General features: G+C 44.6%; 1 protein-coding gene across 2 annotated transcripts in view; it reads left to right on the plus strand.

The window, feature by feature from the left end:
• Window positions 1–21,892, plus strand: part of TRIQK (triple QxxK/R motif containing) — an 87,449-nt gene that overhangs the window by 42,596 nt on the left and 22,961 nt on the right. For both annotated transcript variants that reach the window (XM_074944106.1, XM_074944105.1), the window contains exon 3: window positions 21,633–21,718. In XM_074944106.1, the coding sequence (XP_074800207.1) occupies window positions 21,633–21,718 (86 nt within the window). The remainder of the gene's footprint in view (window positions 1–21,632; window positions 21,719–21,892) is intronic.

Consider the following 21,892-nt stretch of genomic DNA (forward strand, 5'->3'; position numbering starts at 1 on the left):
CCTCTTGCTTGGCTTTCGGCTATAATTTTAATTGAACTGTACATGTATCCTCAAATAGAGCACAGTCAAAAAAGTTTATCTCCTCTGTGCTGCAGAGAGCATTCCATACACTTGTACAGTTGTAAAATGGTTGCCTAGCATACTGTGTCCATCTTGCCTCAGAGGCTTTGAGCTTGATTCTGTTTTCGCTTACTCTAGACTAAATCATGTCACTCTGTTTGAAGTCAACAGAGTTAGTAAAATTGGTGTAAGCAAAGTCAGAATCAGACCAATTCTGTCTTGCAAAAGCTCCAGGTATGCTTTTTGGCCTGTACATCTACCTCTTCTTCTCAGTAATGCACTGCCTCTGTATAGCATAATGATCTCACAATACTTAATGTTAAGAAACTAGTTACTATAGTTTATTTTGTCCCCCAAACAGTCTGACTAATTATTTAGCATAACTGTGGCTTGTAAATTATGATAATTGTCAGTACTTTACACTGGCTCCTAAACAGTAGTGATTTTGTTTTGCTTTAACCACTATTCTAGAACTTACTATGAAACCTGCTTGTTTACATGGCGGTAGAAATGCTTGTAGTTTTCCCTAGCAATGTATAAATGGGCCAGAGGGAGAGGCAATACACTCATGATGTGGCCTGGTTCAAATTCATTGTATTAATTTATTTTTAAAAGACTTAACATTGTCATTATCGTTCATTTTAATATAAAATGTTAAAATGATCGCTGGAAAGGTTAACTAATGCGTAACTGATATCTTCCTAGTATCCACAAGCTAGAAACTATTGTAACCATTAGACTTGTGTTAAGAAAGAAACTTTGAAATATATGATTATATGGAAAATCATATTCTTTGAACACAGTGCCTAATAAAGATCAACATTTGTGTGAGCGTTGTTTTAGATATCATTTATTTAAACTTTATACAATGCATCCTGCATATTCTATGAGTGTTGGAAGTATAATGAAAATCACATGATTTTTGATTTAGTTTATTTTAAATAGTAGTCTCATTGTGTAGTATTTTTTTTAAATTATTTGTATTCCGTTTTCTAAAATTCCTTTGTAAATTGTTTGTATGGACTTGTTAAAAAAGTTGCTTAAAATAAATGAGTGCAGGAAAGAAATTAAACAGTAGAAACATTTTTTTTATTTTCTATTATAATATGAGTCCGAATGCAGAGATTTTAAACAGAGAGTTCCTTTTTGTGAAATACTGCTTTCTGTAGCATAGAAGCTCTTTACAAGTTCTGCAAAGTGTAGGCTGTTTGCAGGTGTTTTTATTTCCAGCTTTAAAATTGTATTTAAAATGTGTCACAAGAGTTCTGAGCTGGAATCAGGAGAGGGCTGAAATAATTGGATGGGAAGATTTTGGTATATTTGAGGAAGCCTTATATTTACACACAATTTTTTTTTTGCAGATAGTACAAAAGAAGCTTATTTACTTTAATGCATCTTTCTTGTTGGCTTAAAGCTGAAATGTAGTTGTTCTAAAATTAATTTACCTTTCATGAACGACAGGTTGGATTATCTTTGTAACATTAAATGTCAAGATATGTCAACCCTGAGCTCCGAGCACGTTGTGTCTACTGTAAAAAAGTTGTCCCTGAGCACTTAATGTTGTATTAAATGATGATGTGTCCTTTGCAAATGTATTATTAGTGTCAAGCTGTTCCGTCTCTCGCGATTGAAAAATGGTCAGTGATTTGAGCTTCCATTAAACCTGAATAAAAAAGAGAGAGGCTGTAGGGAGTTTTCATGCTTTTTTTGAGCACATACAGTCTCTCATGAGTGTGTTTAATACGTATCAAAATGTTTCTCTTAGCCTAAGACTTCAAAACCATCTCTAATCACAGCAATCTTGCTTTGAAATTGTATTAAGGCATATCTCTCTTCTGCTTTTCGGGGAGAGATCACTGAAGATGTTAGGAGGGTAGTTTGAGAGGGCAAAAAGCAGCGCTAAACGTTTTAAGGCCAAATCCTACTCCTATCAAAGTCATTACGGGTTTTGTACATTTAACTTTCATGGCAGCTGGGATTGGGCCCTTAATTTTCCCTGGGGTTTTGTCTCTCTTAGATTCCATTAATATTCTAATAAATTGTTATTCCTAGTTAGATCTTCTGTTTAGATTAGTAATAATATGTGTTGAACCTTGGCATTTCATCTGTGCATTGTTTAAAATGTAGATATGATACCAGATGGCATTAGATTGGAATTTTATTGCTTATTGAATAAATAGTAAATGGCTTAGTACCTACTTGCCTGAGAGACACCTTTTCTCCACACATTACTAGAAGTTAAGATCAGCAGACACACCCAAGGAGAAGCCTCACTGTTATACAGCAGGAGGGGCTGCCAGCAGGGCATTCTCCAGGATGCTGCAAGGAAGATGAAAAAAAACAATTAGACATCTTGCTGATCTAGCTTCATGGGAAAAATATTTGTCTGATCCACAAAACTGGTGACCGGTCAGACCCACAGCATCTTGGAGACATAATTCAAACAGTGCCTTACTTATAGGTTAGGGAGGGCAGGGCAGCAAATAAAGTAGCGTGGCTGCACGCGTGGGTGGGTGGACTTTTCATTACAGTGAAGCAGGACACACTGGTCAGTCAGCTTTCCCCTCTTCCCCCCAGCCAGTCAGCAAAGGTGGGGGAAAACTGTCTTCCTCCCTTGCCACTGCATCTGGGCCAGGGGAATAGTAGAGGAACTGAGCTCTCGCCCTTCTTTTTCAGGACCCCAGGGATTGTCTTTCTGTTGCCAGTCAAATCAAACATTCTCCTCCCACCTGCTCTCCTGCCTCCCCGCATCTCTGCCTTCAGTTGGAGCAGGGGTAAGGGTGGGATGGAATGTATCCATTTGGAACCAGACTGTGGAAACCCGAATTACATTGGTGGGACTTTGAACTATTGGTTCCATTGACTTCAGCTGACTTAGTTATGTGAATAAGTATTTTCAGTGTAAGGGTTACTACAGTTTGCCCTAGATTTGTTAGTGTCTTTAATTGGCCACCTATACTTTTTAAACCTGATGTATATGGTAAAGCATAGATTGTTGTTACTTCTGGTACTTAAATGACTAGTATTTGCACTTTTGTTACAAGTAGGGTGACCAGACAGCAAATGTGAAAAATCAGGACGGGGTGGGGGTAGGGGGAGTGGGTAATAGGAGCCTATATAAGAAAAAGACCCAAAAATCGGGACTGTCCCTATAAAATCGGGATAGCTGGTCACCCTAGTTACAGGCGTAACTTAACTAATTTTAACATCTGAAATGGATTACTACAATGTGGAATAAATGTTATTACAGTTTTGATTATGATTGTAATACCAACACAAAAAGATTCAGGACATCAGTTTGTTGTGGTTACAAATTGGACTGAAAGCACTGAAAGGGATTTTAAATCTGTAATGTTGATTAGCAACTTTTACTATCTGTCAGTTTTTTGGCATTCTGTAAATAACTCATCTTCAAATAATTCATCTGAGTAATTAAATTTAGATTGCACATTTCTCATTTCAAATATTTTGACTCTCATCTGTTTGGTTTTCTATTGTGGCTTAATTGGTGTGGTCTATATAAACAGACAATAAATTTATATACCTTTTGTTATAAAGATCAGTCAGTGAATAGAACTTGGTATTCATCCCAGACAGAATTATGATTGAATGTATTTGCAAGATTAAAGCACTGAATTTACTTTTTTCTAATTAAAGGCAATTAAAGATTTACAGACACAAATAAAAGACAATGAATTGAGGAATAAGTGTAGGAGCAAGTCCATTTGCAGGTGAAAAGAAGTGCCTTTGAAGCAGAACCAGCTGTATTTTCATTGAAAGAATTACAGTTTAGGAAGCTTTTCTGCATGTGCTTGCTTGATAGCATAATGTACTCATAAGCAGCTTATGCAGTACAGTGTTCAGAAAATAGTGCATTAATTTTTAAAGAAGCAAATGCAGGCGAAGAGCAGCACTGCCACATGATGATAATGAGGGTGGATATTGTAAAGTCTACTGAGGGAAAAGAAAGCAGGGAGGTTCTGAAACGTGAACATTATAAAACAATAATCAGGTATTCATATGATAATGAGCTTGGACAGCAGTATCAACAAAGGGCAAAGATGCAGCCCCGTTTCTGTTTAAGCCTGATGAATTGAAAAGCAGTTAGATACTCTTCAATCTGTTACTCAATCCCGGTATTTAATAAACTATTGTTAAAATATTGGCTTATTTGAAACAGTAAATATTGGTGTCCCTTCCCTCTCCCTTAAATGAAGCTAATTCGTAGAGTTTGGCCAAGTTATATTTTAAATAGCAGGCTCCTCAAACAACCACACTCTTGTGTATAGTCAACGTCCTCAAAATATTGTTCTCAATGCAATACACTCTTAATCACAGCACAGTACAATGGTTGGGATGACGACAAAAATATGGTGGCATTCATGCCAGCAAAATAGTGATTTAGTGACAAAATATTCCTGATGCCTAAAGAAAAGTGGCCTCCGGAACTTACTGAACTTGTGCAGTTCATCTTTAGTGTTTAATTTAGGTTTTGTACTAACCATGTTCTTCTTGTTGTTGCATGAAACACTAAATTTGAAAAAAAAATAACCAAAATTCTGGGTCAGGTCATCTCTAATCTGTTATTAACATTATTAAATAAAAAGATGTACGGGGCCTTATTCCCACTCACTAATAGTGATATAAATCACATTGATTCCCATGAAATCAGTGTATTTTTAATACTGTTTATGTGAGAGGAGAAACAAGCACCTGTTGTGTTATGTGAAAACCTAACACTTGGTGTGGGGGAGGAACGTTGGCATTTTTCACTGTGAAACTGTTTCATGGCAGAAATGACAAACTGCCCTTGTCTTTACCCATGTCTAAATTTGCAAATACTACCAAAGGTCTCAGCTTCTGCCCATAAAAATTCTTAAAGCAGAATTTATGGTGATGCACACTTAGTAAAAGTGGCTATTATAGCTGCTGAACTAACAAAGGAGAAGAAGGAAGAGGATTGTGGGCAGACCAAGAAGCAAGGGATGAAGAGGACAGGTAGTGTTTTCATTTTGTGCTGAATGTTGAAGTTCTTCTTTGAGTGCTTGTTCATGTCAATTCCAATCAGATGTGTGCACGCAGCTGGAAGATTTTTCACCTAGCAGTATCCATCGGGTTGGTCCGAGCACCCCCGGAAGTGACGCCATCTTGGTGCTCAATATAGGGCCCTACCGACCCTCGACCACCTCAGTTCCCTATTACCACCAGTGACAGTTAGCTGGAACTTCCCCTTGCTCTTGTCGTGACAAGCGCATTTGACAGTCTGTATATAGTTCTCATTAGTTCTGTAAAAAGAACAGGAGTACTTGTGGCACCTTAGAGACTAACAAATTTATTAGAGCATAAGCTTTCGTGGGCTACAGCCCACTTCATCGGATGCATAGAATGGAACATATAGTAAGAAGATATATATATACACATACAGAGAAGGTGGAAGTTTCCATACAAACTGTAAGAGGCTAATTAGTTAAGATGAGCTATTATCAGCAGGAGAAAAAAACTTTTGTAGTGATAATCAAGATGGCCCATTTAGACAGTTGACAAGAAGGTGTGAGGATACTTAATTTAGGGAAATAGATTCAATATGTGTAATGACCCAGCCACTCCCAGTCTCTATTCAAACCCAAGTTAATGGTATCTGTTGCGGTCCAAATACAAGACAGAACAAGGCTTTAAGCAAGCAAGCAGGCTGGTCTCCCTTGTCAGCTTTCCACCCGCTCTCTTTTATTCTCCCCCTCCTCCTGCACATTACATACTCCAACAGATAAAAGGAATACACTGGCTTTGTTTAATATTCTTATTTACCAATTTCTATCTACCGCATTCCTTGCTCTCAGGCCTTGAACCCAGTCCTGGGAAGCTTCCCACGGTTCATGTCCTCTGGGTGAGTTTCCAAGGTTCATGCCCTTGAGAGGAGCCGTGTGTGCACTGCTCCTACACAACACTCAGGGTGTGCCCTGAATGTTGCCAAGTGCATGAACCCTGCATGAATCCTTCATCCCCTCCTTTTTTGTTTATTTGTTCTCGGCCATCTCATGGTAGCCATCAGTTTGCTTTTGCAAGCCATTAACTCCCAGACAGACAAGGTCATAACTCGTGGAGCCTGCCAGGGCGGGTCTTGACAAAGCCTTAACAAAAAGGAAATACATTGCACACAGCAACAGCAAAAAATAAGCCCAAGAAGGTAAAGTGTAGTTGGCCGGGCCCCAATTAGCCATGCTAGAGTACTGGGAAGAGAGGTTCGCGTAAGCAGCGAGCATCGTCTCATTCCCTATTTCCTCAGGGTGATGACATACTGGAATAAGGCACGTACCTAACAATTCTTCAGCTGCTACAAAATCAGATAAACAAAAGTGGGTAACATTTGCTATTAAAGCCAATCTTTCCCATAGGTTATATGTCATTCGGGCCCGTAACGGAGGAGGCACTCCCAAGTCAACCCCTACAGGAAATAGCAGGCACATAAGGTACACAATCAATACAGAATTAGCAGTGATTTGGGCGAGAATGGCCACAAACAGAGTCTCAGGAGTCTCCGGCTGTTGGTTTGCTGCCAGTCTTCGTTGATCCGCAGCGACCAATGCTTTCACTGCTCCCCATGTCACGGGCTGGCTTGGGACGCTACGTCTCCTCCGTCTCCGTCCCGCCATTGTCGACCCGGGAGGCACCGCGTTCTCCTCCAAGGTCAGCTGAAACTCCGGTATGGGGTTCGACAGCCCCTGGTGCCACGCCATGCTGTTTCAGTGCCGGTCGCACACACCGGGCCGGAACCCACAACGGTCCTGCAGGGAGAGACACAGCAGCATATCCCCGACCCCAAGTAATTAAAGGGACTGGGCCCAATCATTGCGAATCGGGCAGCTGATGGTAATAGACACGTGGTCTTTCCAGTACCTCGGACTTATGAAAATGCCAATCCGCGGGGGTCTGCTGATCTGTGTTCAGTGTTAAATTATTTAAAGTAAACAAAAGGACATGCAATTGTTGCTGAATGTCTCCTAAGGTTCGGAGACGCAGCTCCCCTTGTTTTAATTGTTTGTCAAGCAAGGTTTTTAGCATGTGATTTGCACGTTCAACAATAGCTTGGCCCGTGGAATTATAAGGGATCCCGTGTTTGAGATGGACGTCCCATTGGGCACAAAAGGTGGAGAGGGCTGTGGAACAATAGGCTGGGGCATTATCCGTTTTTATCTGGCTCGGGCGACCCATAACAGCAAAACAGGCTAGCAAATGGTGAATAACTTTGGGAGTGGCTTCCCCACGCTGTGGGGTCGCCCAGAGGAATCCCGAATAGGTATAAATGGAAACATGTAAAAACGAATAGGGGCGGAATTGTGGCACATGAGTGACATCCATTTGCCACAGCTGATTCGCTTGCGGTACCTCTGGGGTTAATGGCATAAGAAAAGGTAGGGGCAGCAGCGGCACAGTGGGGGCAGGAACGAACAATAGAACGTGCATGATCAGCAGGAATATGAAACTGTCGGGCCAAGACAGAGGCAGACTGATGAAAAAAGGAATGGCTTTCGATGGGGTCAGAAAAAAGGGAATTTACCTGACCACATAACGCGCGATCAGCGCGCGCATTGCCCTCAGTGAGTAGCCCTGGCAGAGGGGTATGACTGCGAATATGAGCAACAAGATAAGGGAAATTACGAGTGGTGAGGAGATACTGTAAGGACAAAAACAGGCGGAGGAGGTCCGCATCAATCTGAGGGGTAATGAGGGCAAGGGGTAAATGATCAATTACCTGATAAACATAATGCGTGTCCACGATTAAATTAAAGGGACAATCAGCAAAAAATTGAAAGGCCAAAATAACAGCAGCTAGTTCCAAGGACTAGTGAAGCTCTCCAAGCGCTGTGCATGCAAATGTTGTTGTACAAGTGAATGAAGCGCTTTCAGCTTTTCTAGGGGGAGGGGCCACTGGTCAATCCATACGGGCTCTAAGGATTGCCATACCAATGGTAATGCGGAGGGCAAGGTGGGTGAGGGCGGGTTTTGGGCCATTATATATTAATATCGAGGGTGGTGTCCAGCTTTACAAGTAAGTCACGGCCCCAAATATTGAGGTGGACAGGGAGCACAAAAGGACGGATCGTAGCAAGGGCACGGCCTCCTGGTTTAGAGACCGTGACCCAAGACAAACTTTGGCGCCTGGGTTTGCTACCCCCGTTCCCCCACAACTCTTTAGAAGGAACTGTTGGCCAACTGACCGGCCAGTCCTGATCACGAATCACCGTAACGTCAGCTCCAGTATCCACCAGCCCTGTAAAAGGAAAATTATTTAAAAGAAGTGTTAACTGAGGTTTCGAGGGGCGGAGCGACATTGTTAGAGCAACAAATTGAGAGGACGTGTCGTGAGGCGGCGACTGAGACAGCGTCGATCCAAAGCCGCCTCCGCCCCGGGCTCGATCCTCTGCGGCTGGCACCTGATAGGGGACTAAAATCAATTGTGCAATTGACCGTCCACACGGGAGCGACTGCAGAAGATGGGTCAACACCTGAACCTTAATAACGCCGGTGTAATCCACGTCAATGACCCCTGGGATGACAAAAAAACCTGTTTCGCAGCGTGTGAGCGAGGGAGAACCAGACCCACAAATCCGGCAGGGAGAGGTCCCGTCACCTGTGTAGGTATGGTGCAAACCTCCCCCGGCAACTGAAAATCAGCGTCCTCCTGCATAATCAAATCAAGCCCTGCACTTCCGGCAGTCGCCGCCCTCATGGAATCTATGGATTTTAAGGCAGAGGAACAGTTGTCTGCGTGGGGAACACCCCCGTTTGGCCCTGGGTTCGGGGGGGGACCCGTCGTGCGGTTTCCCGACCCGCTATGACACTGATTAGCCCAGTGATAGCCCTTCCAACACTTGGGGCACTTCTTTGAGGGGCGGGCGGGAGCCGTCGATGAGCGGCACTCCCGCTGAAAGTGACCCTCCTTACCACAGCGATAACAACGCTTCCCCTCCTTCCTGCTTTTCCGCAGGGCGGCGGCCAGAACCCCAGCTTTATGTGCTTGTGTGCCGATGTTTTGGCACGCCCGCAGCATGTCCGACAGCTCTAGAACGCCAGCGGCTTGTGCCGCCTGGAGAGCACGGCGGCAATCCTCGTTCGCATTTTCAACCGCCATTTTTAACAGAATCTCCTGAGCTGCCGCAGGGTTATCCACCTGTTGGAGGATAGCCTCCTGCAATCTGTTGGTAAAATCCATAAAGGACTCTGATGCACCCTGACGGATACTGGCAAAGCTTTTGGTAGGCTTGCCTGAATCCGGGACCTTCCGGAAAGCATGCTGGGCGCAGGCAGAAATAATGGGGAAGACAGCCTGCTGGAGTTGAGACTGCGTCTGAACGGTAGCAAACGGGCCCTCCCCTGCTAACTGCTCATAAGTGACACCTTGCGCTATATATACCTGGGCTTGGCGTTCCGCCATCTGCCGATACTCACTAAGTCAAATAACATACTGACTGGGCGTCAGCATCATGCGCAACAGCGCCTTCCAATCTTCAGGGACCAGGGTGTACCCAGTACTTAGCCCTTCAAGGAGACCACGTACATACGTGCTAGTGAGGCCGAACTCGCGAATCGCTTTCTTTACCTCTCTGATCACCGAGTAAGGCAAACTGACCCAGTTTGCAAGCTGGTTGCCTTGGCCATCATCCTGCCAGGTCACCGGGCAAACTGAGACCAGATCAGCTAATTCCTCTGCTGTAAGATCTGGGCGAGTCTTCGCTGCGTGAACCATTTGTTGCACCAGCGAAAGCCCCTGAGCAGACCCGGATGACCCCCCGGGGGGCCCCGGAGCATGGGGCCCCACGGGGGGACGGTGACCACTCACTGGCTCCAGAGGGGAAGACAAAGGAGGCGGCAGTAATTGAGGCACTGGGGGCGAAGCAGGGGGAGGGATGGCTGCAGGAGCGGACGGGGGTGACGAGATGGGCAGCCCCTCTACTGGCGCAGGAGAGGGTCTTTCCGAGGCGACACGCTGTGTCGCATCGCCAGGAGGGGGGATGGCTGCAGGAGCGGACAGGAGTGGCGAGATCACCAGCCTCTCTATTGGTGCGAGGGAGGGCCTTTCCGAGGCGACACGCTGTATCGCGTCACGGTAGAGGTGCCAGGCACGTAAAGCCTGCACGGGCGCCCGAGGCTCTTTGTGCAATGTCTGGCCCAACCGCTCCCAGTCCGCTAGCTTAAGGGTTCCGGCTTCAGGGTACCACAGGCATTGGGCACTCACCTCCTGTAGCAGGAGAGTGAGTTCTCGAGTGGGGCAATCATGCTGAGCCTTACGCAGCAAATATTGTAGCTCATTGCGGTGTTGCACTTGCAAAGCAGAGAGGGAGCGTCCCATACTTACCACGACGAAAAATACTCACCGGGATCCGCGAAGCGGATGAGTGACGCGTCTGAAACCCTTGCCGGGCGAGGTGAGTGCTGAGGGCCCCACGTTTGGGCGCCAGTTGTTGCGGTCCAAATACAAGACAGAACAAGGCTTTAAGCAAGCAAGCAGGCTGGTCTCCCTTGTCAGCTTTCCACCCGCTCTCTTTTATTCTCCCCCTCCTCCTGCACATTACATACTCCAACAGATAAAAGGAATACACTGGTTTTGTTTAATATTCTTATTTACCAATTTCTATCTACCGCATTCCTTGCTCTCAGGCCTTGAACCCAGTCCTGGGAAGCTTCCCACGGTTCATGTCCTCTGGGTGAGTTTCCAAGGTTCATGCCCTTGAGAGGAGCCGTGTGTGCACTGCTCCTACACAACACTCAGGGTGTGCCCTGAATGTTGCCAAGTGCATGAACCCTGCATGAATCCTTCAGGTATCTAGTTTGCATATTAATTCAAGATCAGCAGTTTCTCATTGGAGTCTGTTTTTGAAGCTTTTCTGTTGCAAAATTGCCACTCTTAAATCTTTTACTGAGTGACCAGAGAGGTTGAAGTGTTCTCCTACCGGTTTTTGAATGTTATGATTCCTGATGTCAGATTTGTGTCCATTTATTCTTTTGCGTAGAGACTGTCCGGTTTGGCCAGCGTACATGGCAGAGGGGCATTGCAGGCACATGATGGCATATATCACATTGGTAGATGTGCGGGTGAACGAGCCCCTGATGGAGTGGCTAATGTGATTAGGTCCTATGATGGTGTCACTTGAATAAATACGTGGATAGAGTTGGTATCGGGCTTTGTTGCAAGGGTAGGTTCCTGGGTTAGTGTTTTTGTTGTGTGGGGTGTGGTTGCTGGAGAGTATTTGCTTCAGATTGGGGGTCTGCCTGTAAGCGAGGACTGGTCTGTCTTCTAAGATCTGTGAGAGTGACGGATCATTTTTCAGGATAGGTTGTAAATCTTTGATGATGCTCTGGAGAGGTTTTAGTTGGGGGCTGAAGGTGACAGCTAGTGGCGTTCTGTTATTTTCTTTGTTGGGCCTGTCCTGTAGTAGGTGACTTCTGGGTACTCTTCTGGCTCTGTCAGTCTGTTTTTTCACTTTAGCAGGTGGGTATTGTAGTTTTAAGAATGCTTGATAGAGATCTTGTAGGTGTTTGTCTCTGTCTGAGGGATTGGAGCAAATGCAGTTGTATCTTAGAGCTTGGCTGTAGACAATGGATCATGTGGTGTGTCCTGGATGGAAGCTGGAGGCATGTAGGTAAGTATAGCGGTCAGTAGGTTTCCGGTATAGGGTGGTGTTTATGTGACCATCGCTTATTAGCACAGTAGTGTCCAGAAAATGGACCGCTTGTGTGGATTGGTCTAGGCTGAGGTTGATGGTTGGATGGTAATTGTTGAAATCATGGTGGAATTCCTCAAGGGCTTCTTTTCCATGGGTCCAGATGATGAAGATGTCATCAATGTAGTGCAAGTAGAGTAGGGGTGTAGTTAGTGTTAAGTAGTTAGTAGGTACTTTACTTAGTTCTTAAGTTTCCTTTGGAGGGTTTTCCCCTTCAGCGCTATCCCGGTGCTAGGGCATGCCGTGGTCTCCTGGCTTCAAAGCCTGTGAGGTCTGTGGCAAGTGTATGCCCAGAAGCGATTCTCACGCTTCGTGTTTGAAGTGTTTGAGGAGAGCCATCAAAAGGATCGCTGTAGGATCTGTAGGGGTTTTTTCCCCAGGACACTGTAAGATAGAGGTCAGCACCTGAAAATCCTACTAATAGAAGTGGCAATCCGTCCCCAGTCCGACCCTGGCTCAGCAGACCCGGTGCCACGTACCTCCTCCTCAGTACACAGTGCCCCGGCACCATCGGCATGGGGATCAGTGCCAAGTAAAGACAAGGACTTTCGGCATCATCATGGCTCCACTGGTGGCTCACATGTCGCAGGCTGGCACCGGTTTCAATCATCGGTGCTGCAGAAGAAGAGGAGGCCAGAGAGGGGCCAGAAGGACCCAGAATATCCACAGCTACTCGCTGAAATGGAACTTCAGTGATGGGGAGTGGCTGGAGAGGGGCTTTGACCTGGTCTTTGGGGTTTTCCCACAAGTCTGGACATAGGTAGAAACATCCTTGCTCATTCCCTCCCAGTGGAATGACCTCCCCAACCGGTCTTTGGTCCTGTTCACCCCGCATGGCCGCTAGGATGATCGTGGGCTAAGCTCAAGAGCTTGACCCGGTACTTAGTTGGAACTACCAACTGTCTCTGAGGATGCCAGTCTTCCTGGTGTCCACCAGAAAGAGTTTCCTTGTATAAAAGTCCTTTTTCTACAACAAACCTGGATCGATGAGAAGAGCTGAGAGGCAGTGGGTTGCTCCGTGCTGCCGTCCAAGCTCTCTGGAGGCTTTCATCTGCTTCCGGTTCGGTCTCAAACTGTTCCCTTGATGCTGGAGACATCAGTTCCCCATTGGATTGTGGACCTATGCTTGGTCCCTCTGGAAGCAATGTAGGGAATGGGGCTGTTTCCGTTGACTGTGAACCGCTCTCCGCTGGTGCACTATGTTGGGGTTCAGGCTTCAGCTGAGCCTCTTGTCTAGGGTTATCGGCTGCTGCCGGTTCAGGTTCGGGGGGGCCCTCTGGTGTTGGGGTTGAAAGTACTGGATTCAGTGCTGGCAATGGGTCTGGTGCTAGTTGTTCCGCCGGTTCCGGTTCTGGGACTGGCTCTGTCTGGGTCTCTGGGACTGGATCCACTACTGCTGCTGCAGACATTGGCCTGGGGTCTGGGTCCATCACCTCTGACCGGGTCCTGGTAGAAGTTTCCGAAACAGAGCTAGGCGTGACGGCTTGTTTAGCCTGGCTGCGAGTGACCATTCCCACCCTCTTGGCTCGCTTCACATGATTGGCCAAGTCTTCCCCCAACAGCATGGGGATGGGATAATCATCATAGACTGCAAAAGTCCACGTTCCTGACCAGCCCTTGTACTGGACAGGCAACTTGGCTGTAAGCAAATTGAAAGAGTTGGACTTGAAGGGTTGAATCATCACTTGGATCTCTGGGTTGATTAAATTGGGGTCCACTAAGGACGCATGGATAGCTGACACTTGTGCTCCGGTGTCCCTCCATGCGGTGACCTTCTTCCCGCCCACACTCACAGTTTCCTTCCGCTTCGAGGGTATCTGGGAGGTATCTGGGCCTGAGGACCTCTGGTGTGATTCCGGTGCAATGAACTGTAATCTGTTGGGGTTCTTGGGGCAGTTGGCCTTTACATGCCCCGGCTCGTTACATTTAAAATATTGTCCAGCTGACGGGTCACTGGGGCGAGGTGGGTTGCTGGAGAATGGTGTGGCGGGGCGATAAAAGGTGTCTGGAGGGATCCTTGGGGGGTAGTTGGGGCCTTGGGCTGCCCCCGGTAGTAGGGTATGGTCTGAGGTTGTTCCTTCTGGTATCCGCTCCAACTGCGACCAGTTTTTTTCTTTTCTGCCACCTTCACCCATTTGGCTCCAATCTCCCCCGCCTCGATTACAGTTTTGGGCTTCCCATCTAGGATGTATCTTTCTATTTCCTCAGGAACATCCTCTGAGAACTGCTCCATTTGCATTAGGAAGGGCAAATCTTCTGGAGATTTAACACTTGCTCCTGATATCCAGTCATCCCAATGTTTCCCAGTGTGGTAGGCATGTTGGGAAAATGACACGTCCGGTTTCCACCTTAGGGCTCTGAACCGCCAATGGGAATGCTCGGGTATCAGCACCATTCTGACTCTCGCCTTGGTTTTAAACAGTTCATACTGGTTCATTTGTTCCTTAGGCATTTCAGCCACCACCTCAGCTAAGGGTCCACTGAGCTGCGGCCTCAGCTCTACCATGTATTGGTCTGTAGAGATGCTGTACCCAAGGCAGGCCCTTTTGAAGTTTTCTAAGAAGGCCTCGGTATCATCGCCTGCCTTGTAGGTGGGGAACTTTCTGGGATGGGAAGTGGTACCTGGAGAAGGATTGCTAGGGTTTGTTGGTATATTCTGCTGAGCCTTTGCCTTCTCCATCTCCAGTGCATGCTTCCTCTCTTTTTCCTTCTCCTCCTCCACATGCTTCCTCTCTTTTTCCTTCTCCTCCAGTTCTTTGTCCCTTGCCTCCATTTCCCTCCTGTGGGTAGCCTCCATTTCTTTTTCTCTGGCCGCGTGTGCATCCATGTCCATCCGTATGAGTTCTGTCTGTCTTTCATGTTCCTTTTGTTTTTCCTCAGCCTCAAATCTGGCTAATTCCAGCTTTTGTTGAACCATGCAGTCTGTCATGCTAACCTCTCTGATTTTAACTAACTTTACACCCGAGAGTTAGAAAGAAAACAAAACAAAACAAAACAAAAACTTGGATTGTAAAATTTTGCTGTGCTGTCCGGATACCTGTGTTCTCTGATAGTGATTGTCAGCCTACAGAGAAATCCTTAAAAAAAAACCCCTAATACCTTTGTCTCCAGGCAAATAGGCAGAAAACCCCTCTAGTTGCTCTTAGGGGGGAAAAAAAAACTTCTTCAAGTCTGTGAAGACTTGTGAATTTCCCTGCAGGAGGTTAACTGCCCTGCCTTTAGGTAGAGAAAACTCCAGCTCACAAAAGACAATCCCCTTTTGTCTCTGCTCTGGCCCCAAAACAGAGAAAAAAAAAAACTCTAACTGCTTTCAGCTGAAAACCTGCTTTTAAGCAGCCCAAAGGAAAAAAAAATTTCCTTTTTAAGATCTGTGCTTCTTGTTCAAAAATCTCAAATTGATCTCAAAATGATTTCAAGTTAATCCCACCGATCTGCCACCATGTCAAGGTTCCTTCCCCACTCTAAACTTTAGGGTACAGATGTGGGGACCTGCATGAAAACCTCCAAAGCTTACTTTTACCAGCTTAGGTTAAAACTTCCCCAAGATACAAACTATTTTACCTTTTGCCCTTGGACTTTATCACTGCCACCACCAAACGTCTAACTGTTGAGAAAAGACACAAAAACAGGAATCTACATTCCATTCAGCACAGCTTATTTTCCCGATGGATACTGCTAGGGGGAAAATCTTCCACCTGCCATGCATGCACACGTGCACATACCTGATTGGAATGGACATGAACAACATATCTTGAAGAACAACAGTTACGAGAAGGTGAGTAACCATTTTTTGTTGTTGTTATTGCCAAATTTTTATTTCAGAATCCCGTTTTTTTAAAAATTCCTTTAGATAAGGTCACTTAGGTTTAAGATGTATCAGTGCTACAGGTAAATGTGTCCCTAGTCATCTTCCCATCAGAAGTGCTGCGGGAGATAGTCCAGGTACAAGTGGTGTTGACTGATATATATGTTCAGTGATTTTTGCAGAAATCTTTTTAAGTCTGCACTGTTCTCTCCATCTCCCTCTTCTGAGGGTAACATGGACTTATAATATGTTCAAAATCCTGTGTTAATACTAGGAATGGTTCAGTGGTAAATTGAGTCCTGTTGCCACATATGAAGACTTCAGGAACCACATGTCTTGCAAATATTAATTTTAGTTTCTGGATAACCTGTGAGTTTTGTGTGAGTATAGCCAAGTCAATGTAACTGGAGAAAAAATTGACTACAATAATATATGTACTTACCAGAAAAACAAATGTGTTACTACCCTCTGCCAAGGTCTGTCAGGTAGCTTTGTAGTGAGTAATGGTGTTTTTGTTTGTTTTTTCCTTGATACATACGTCGCAGCCCTTTACTAAGATCTGAATTTGCCTATTCAGTCTGGGCCACCATATGGATTGCTGTGCTCATGCCCCATACTTTTTTACATCTTGGTGTCCCTTATGGATTTTGGAGAGCATCTCTTTCTGAGGTACTATCGGGATAAAAACGTGCTGTCCTTTCAGAAGTAGGCCATGTGAAGGTCATTTTGGTCCTGCCAATATGGCAATAAATCTGTTGGAAGTTGACTCCTTCAACCCCACCCTCTTTGGCAGAGTTGAGTAAGTTTCTGGCAAATCTTGTACTTTAGTTGTTCATCTCTAATTGCTGAAGTTGGCTGGCAGATGCTGAAATTGCTGCCAGAATGTAAACTTTGACATCTTCACTAAAACCTTTAGTTCATGTCTGGGTGGTTGTGTAATTGGGGCTCTAGGTGGAGTGTCTGCTGCTATGAGTGCTGTCTCAGATATGTGTTCAGTGTTGAAGGAAAATTACATAAGCCGTATTTGAACTCTTTGAATCCTAGGTAGGTCATCCAGTGGTTTTGCACCCAATAATGCCAGTAAAGGCTTGTGGTTTGTTTCTGTGTTAAAATCCAAGCCGAATGGATAAACACTGAGCCATTCACAGGTCCAGGCAACTGTTAGAGCTAATGTCTGGTCAGCTGCAGGAAGCATATGTCTTTCTCTGCACACACTCTTTTCTTAAGTTTTGTAAGGTACACACAAATGTGGATTTTGTCATTGGTTTTCAGTCAGTGGGTTCTTTTATCTGGGAAATAACCCCCAAGTCGTACATTCTCTTTCATTATTCTTTGACTTTGCCCAGCAAGGGTATAGGGGTATGGCATGGGACTTTGAGAGCAAAAGGTAGTTGCTGATGGCACTAATTTTATTTTGTACTCCCCGGATAGCTCCCTAACTCAGTGAAGATGTGTGGATACATCTCCTGCATAGTTTGCTTTTTTCTATTATTTCAGTCCAGTTTCTCTATTAGTTGTAGTCCTTATATTGCTAGCAACCCTAGTTTTTAGTCCCTGTATTACATATATTTGTTGAAGAACTTCCCGTCTTTTCTCCAGTTTCCCACAGAACTATTCACAAACATCCAAGGTAGTGTAATAGCTCCATGTAGAATATTATTTGGTCTTTGCAGATCTCCATCCCAGGACTGATTATATCTCTTTTTGGCAGCGACTGCTGCCCCAGTATCAGTGTTAAATTTAAGGTTTCAATGCTTCACATTGATACTTGTATACCAAGGTGTAGTATGTTCTATTGAGAATATAGTCCCTAGAAATATGGATTAATTGTCATCCTGTTACCCGGGGTTCTTTCAACCCAAAGCTCTTGGTAACTTTTACTCTGTGCGAGGTGGTGTCAGGAAATAAATCAGGGGAGACACGGCCGTCCGACCGACAGATGGCTGGCACAAACAGGACAATACAAGAGTGCTTTCACTTACAGCTAAACTTTACTTAGTCTCAAGCACTCATCCACACCTCCACAACAGGTTAGTAAAGCACCCCCAACCCTTGGTAATTACCAAAGCTGAGTGTGGCTCTCGAGTGGCACAGCGGCAGGCTTCCGGTGGCCAAATCTTCTGTCTGCAGGTGGGGACTGCAAGATGTATCCAGAGGGAGAGTCCAGAAAGAGTCCAACTACCTCAAAACTTTCCCCCCTTATTTATACATTAGTAATAGAATGACATGTCCCTTAAAGAAAACTTGTTAAGTAAGCAGTTTCAATAGTCAAGCAAGAGGTTCCTTCTGATTATCGATTAACCAGATGTGGGTTTTTCCAGAGTTTGCAGCCTTGAGGCCCCAATAGACATTCCTGGGGCACATCCTGCTCTTCTAAGATGCATGTATCAGCAACTTCAACACAATTCTTATCAGGAAGGACGCGGGGTCAAGCTGCCCTTTCTGTGGCACCCAAAAAACCCCTTCCCCTCCTGCCTTGGTTAAGCTAAGCCTGCTGACTTGGCTAATTTACAGCCTGCTGACTTGGCTGCTTTTAGTAATAAGCCATAGTGGTTTCAGGCACTTTACTGGTTTGCCAAAGTCTCCCTGTACAATAACACTCCCTCGTGGATTGTTTCCATTACTCTTAGTGATCTGTGTGCTATTGAAAAATATCCCATTTTATGGCATTTCCTACATTCTTCCTCTTTTGCTGGTTGTTGTTGCCAGCTTTGACTTGGTGCTTGCCACAGCTTTTCCAGCCTTCCCTCTTACAGGGTTCTTTGATTTCTGACTCTCTAGTTATGCACTGTTCTTACATTGTAAATTTGCTCCAACTGCTCCTGATCACATTTGTGTTTTTTTTTCTTTACTGTGTTGGTCCTCTTTTCTTCCCATTACCACTTCTTTAAGGAGAGGGATGCACTTACTTTGACAACAAGTAGTTTGGAGACAGAGGGAGAAAGAGCCATGCCTTAAAAGCAGAAACTAGAGAACTTCCCGACCAGGAAGCTCCTCTCTTTATTATGCTCACTACTGCAACATATCGTGGTCTTCTGGTAACTGTGTTGGACCAGGGACTCTCCAACTCTAAGGGAGGATAGTGGAGAAGGGATGGAAGAGAAGAGGGTTTTGCTTAAACAATACACAAGGTCAAGATCAGATTTAGTCTGGAAGTTTTCCAGCTACATCCTCTGCTGCTTCTCTGCCTATGCTCCTTCAGGAACTCAGTGTCTGTCAAATAGATATTGGGTAAGAGACAAATGGGGCTTTGTCTGATGAGTCCATTTTAACTGGCTTTGACTGTCACTTGGTGGGAAGAAGAAACAGCTTAGACTAATGATGACTGACATTTGTACAGAGAGAGCTTGCAGTATGAGCATGATGAAACAGGAAGGAATTAGAAGTGTGCAAATGCATATTCCAACCTGTTGAATTTCTAGGCCCAAAGAACCTAATGAACCTGCATTATTTATCTGTGCAATGTGTTACAGGTGATAACTATCAGTTTTATGGGCCAGGGACTTTGCATTTCATAGTTCTTTACTGTCCTATAGTGCAGATGTCTTTCCTAGGGCTTTAGAAAGCGGTTTGTTTAGTACAATTGCAGAATCTAGTTTTCATTGCAAAAAAATGAAGAGATGCCCTTTAAAAACTTTTGCACTTGGTGGACTCAAGACTCTTCTCCAGTATAGAATCATAGAATATCAGGGTCATCTAGTCCAACCTCAGGAGGTCATCTAGTCCAACCCCCTGCTCAACGCAGGATGTCTTTTGGCTGTCGTATTTAGCAGGGAGTGGTAAATTAAATGACAGGTACATAGTTTTGGAGAATTAACTGCTTTAGAGTCATCATTAAAATATTTGTTATATAGATGATTTTAGTTGTTCATATCAACTTTAATATAAATCTGGAAGCATTCTTTATGTAACTGCAATCCAGCCTCTTCAATAACCACACTACTGGAGTAAGTAGTACCAGAGTGCTTTAAACTGATGGAAAGAGTAATGTGACAGGGTGGCACAATCCTTAAGGGCTGGTGGGCTGAAGCTCCTGATTACAGAATGAGCCAAACCTGGGAAAGATCAGGATGATTTTCCTATAAAGAACAGGTGTAGGCTGCAGTGGTTTGGGAAAGTGTAAGAAAGCTGGGAATGTAAAGGGCTCTTGCAGGGAATGCCCTGAGACCAATGGAGCAGGAGGCTCCTAAGGGAAAACCTGGGCTGAGTTTGGACCTAGAAGTTTGGGGGCCTAGAGGCCAGTGCCAAAAGACTGAGTTCCAGCCAGGAAGAGTTGGGCTGTGAGAACAGATTGGGACAGAAGAAGAGCTCTGGCTGTGAGAGAAGACACCAGAAATCATTATGGACTGTTGCGTGGTGATGGACTTTATTTTGGGACCCTGAGGATTGTTTTTGTTGTTAAACTATCCCCAAGCAGGTGGTGGTGGTATTCATGTGAAAGCCTGTGTGCAGTTCTTAAGTGGCCTGCAAGAAGGGGGCAAAAGGGACAGCGTTCCTGAAAAGCAACCCCTGGCCAGGATGGGGCATGCAGTAAATGGCCACCTTGCTACAAGCAATAATAGACTTTCTCCTTGTAGCAGTAGATTTGATCCTAACAAATGAACTTTAATCAAAGAGAGTACATACCCTGTATGAAATATTTACACCAACGTTGGTCACCTTTGCAGTTTACCCTTCGGAGGGAATATCAGTAAGTGGGGGGATTTCAGTTGTTGACGTCCAGTAGCTTCTGGTTCCCTGTGCTCTTTCAAGGCTGCATAGTTCTCATTATCTAATTCTGTTGCATCACTGGAAGAGCAGATATTTGGATGTAAGTCATTCTGTTGGTTGTTCTGCTTTGTTTACCATGGAAGGAATGACAGAGGATTTGAGTCATGAGAGCTGAAACTGGAGCTAGCACTTTTCAATTATCTTTTTTTTTAAGTTGAAGATATTTTTAGTGCTTAAAAATCCCAAATGGATAAATTTCTATAGTTTGTTCACAAGTAAGTTGGAACAGCTGCATCACTTTATTGAAAATTGGCTCAAAAATATTCCAAGCTGGGATAGTTCTGTGCCAAATTTCACCCTGGAGTGAATTTTTATGAGTTATAAATTCCTGCAATTTATAATGGAAATTCTGACAGCTCCTTAACCATTGCATAGCAAACAGTGCTATTATAATACTTGGAGGGTAGAAACCCCTGCTGGTTCTGTTTTCCCTCTTCTCATGAGGTAACCTTTGGGTTGTTTCTCTGATTGCTTTAGAAAATGACTGTTCTTCTGCTCTGTGGTGCCCGCCTATCTTAGGAGGTCAGCAGCTCCTGCGATATAAAGCTCCAGTGGCCCTGTACTCTAATGGTGGAAAACATTCATGATGCATTGACTGGATGAATTTGTTGGAGTTTAGGATACAAATTTTCATTCCCTAATTCTCTTCCCCTTCCTTCCCCTAAGAGACTCTGTTAGCTTTCCTCTGACAATACATTCTGGTGCTGTGCCTTTCCTTTTGGCATCAAATGCGTCATAATTATTCACATCCTTTATGCATGACTTTTGCTCAAGTACAGACGGTCTTCACAATATTTAATCCCTAACGTGGGGCTGTTTGGGGGAGGAGAACTTGTACAAGGGGAGCATCCCCTGTATGCCACAAAGGGGATCTCTTCACTGGATATGAATAGATGCTGAATAGACTGGTGCGGTGCGGGGGGACTCCTGCAGAAGGTTGATGTTTTCTACACACATGCTGTCTGTTGGCTACTGAACATTGCAGTTGCCATTTTAGTAAATAACGTACCATTGGAGGTGTATCATAATTTGCATTTTGTAGCTCACTGGACTCTCAGGCTCCAGGTTGATTTATTAACTACTGTTTTGGTTTTCTGGTTGTTATTTGTTTTAAAGACCATTGTTGACCCTGCTATTGGTCCCGTTCTTGGGGCACAACTCTTTCTTTCTATCACTGAACTCTTAAAAATTTTAGATCTGCCACTGAAGCTACAATTTATTGTAGATGTACCTTATCTTCAGTGCATCATTTACATTAACTCTTTTTTCTGCCTTAGGAAAACAAGATTACAAGAAAAGCAGGCCAGTGTTAAGAGCAACAAGATTAAAAGCAGAGGCCAAGAAAACTGCACTGGGCATAAAGGTAGATATCTATTTGATAGCTTACACCATGCTGAGTTTCTTTTCCCCATAGATGTACTGTGTGAATATTGATTTTTGAGAGATATTGTTTGACACTTCAAGACCTAAGTGGAATGCCACAATCTAAAATATTTATGAGGGATTGTTTTTAACCTTCAAATAACTGGAATAACTG

Source organism: Natator depressus, chromosome 2 (genome assembly GCF_965152275.1).
Source record: "Natator depressus isolate rNatDep1 chromosome 2, rNatDep2.hap1, whole genome shotgun sequence".
Lineage (NCBI taxonomy): Eukaryota > Metazoa > Chordata > Testudines > Cheloniidae > Natator > Natator depressus.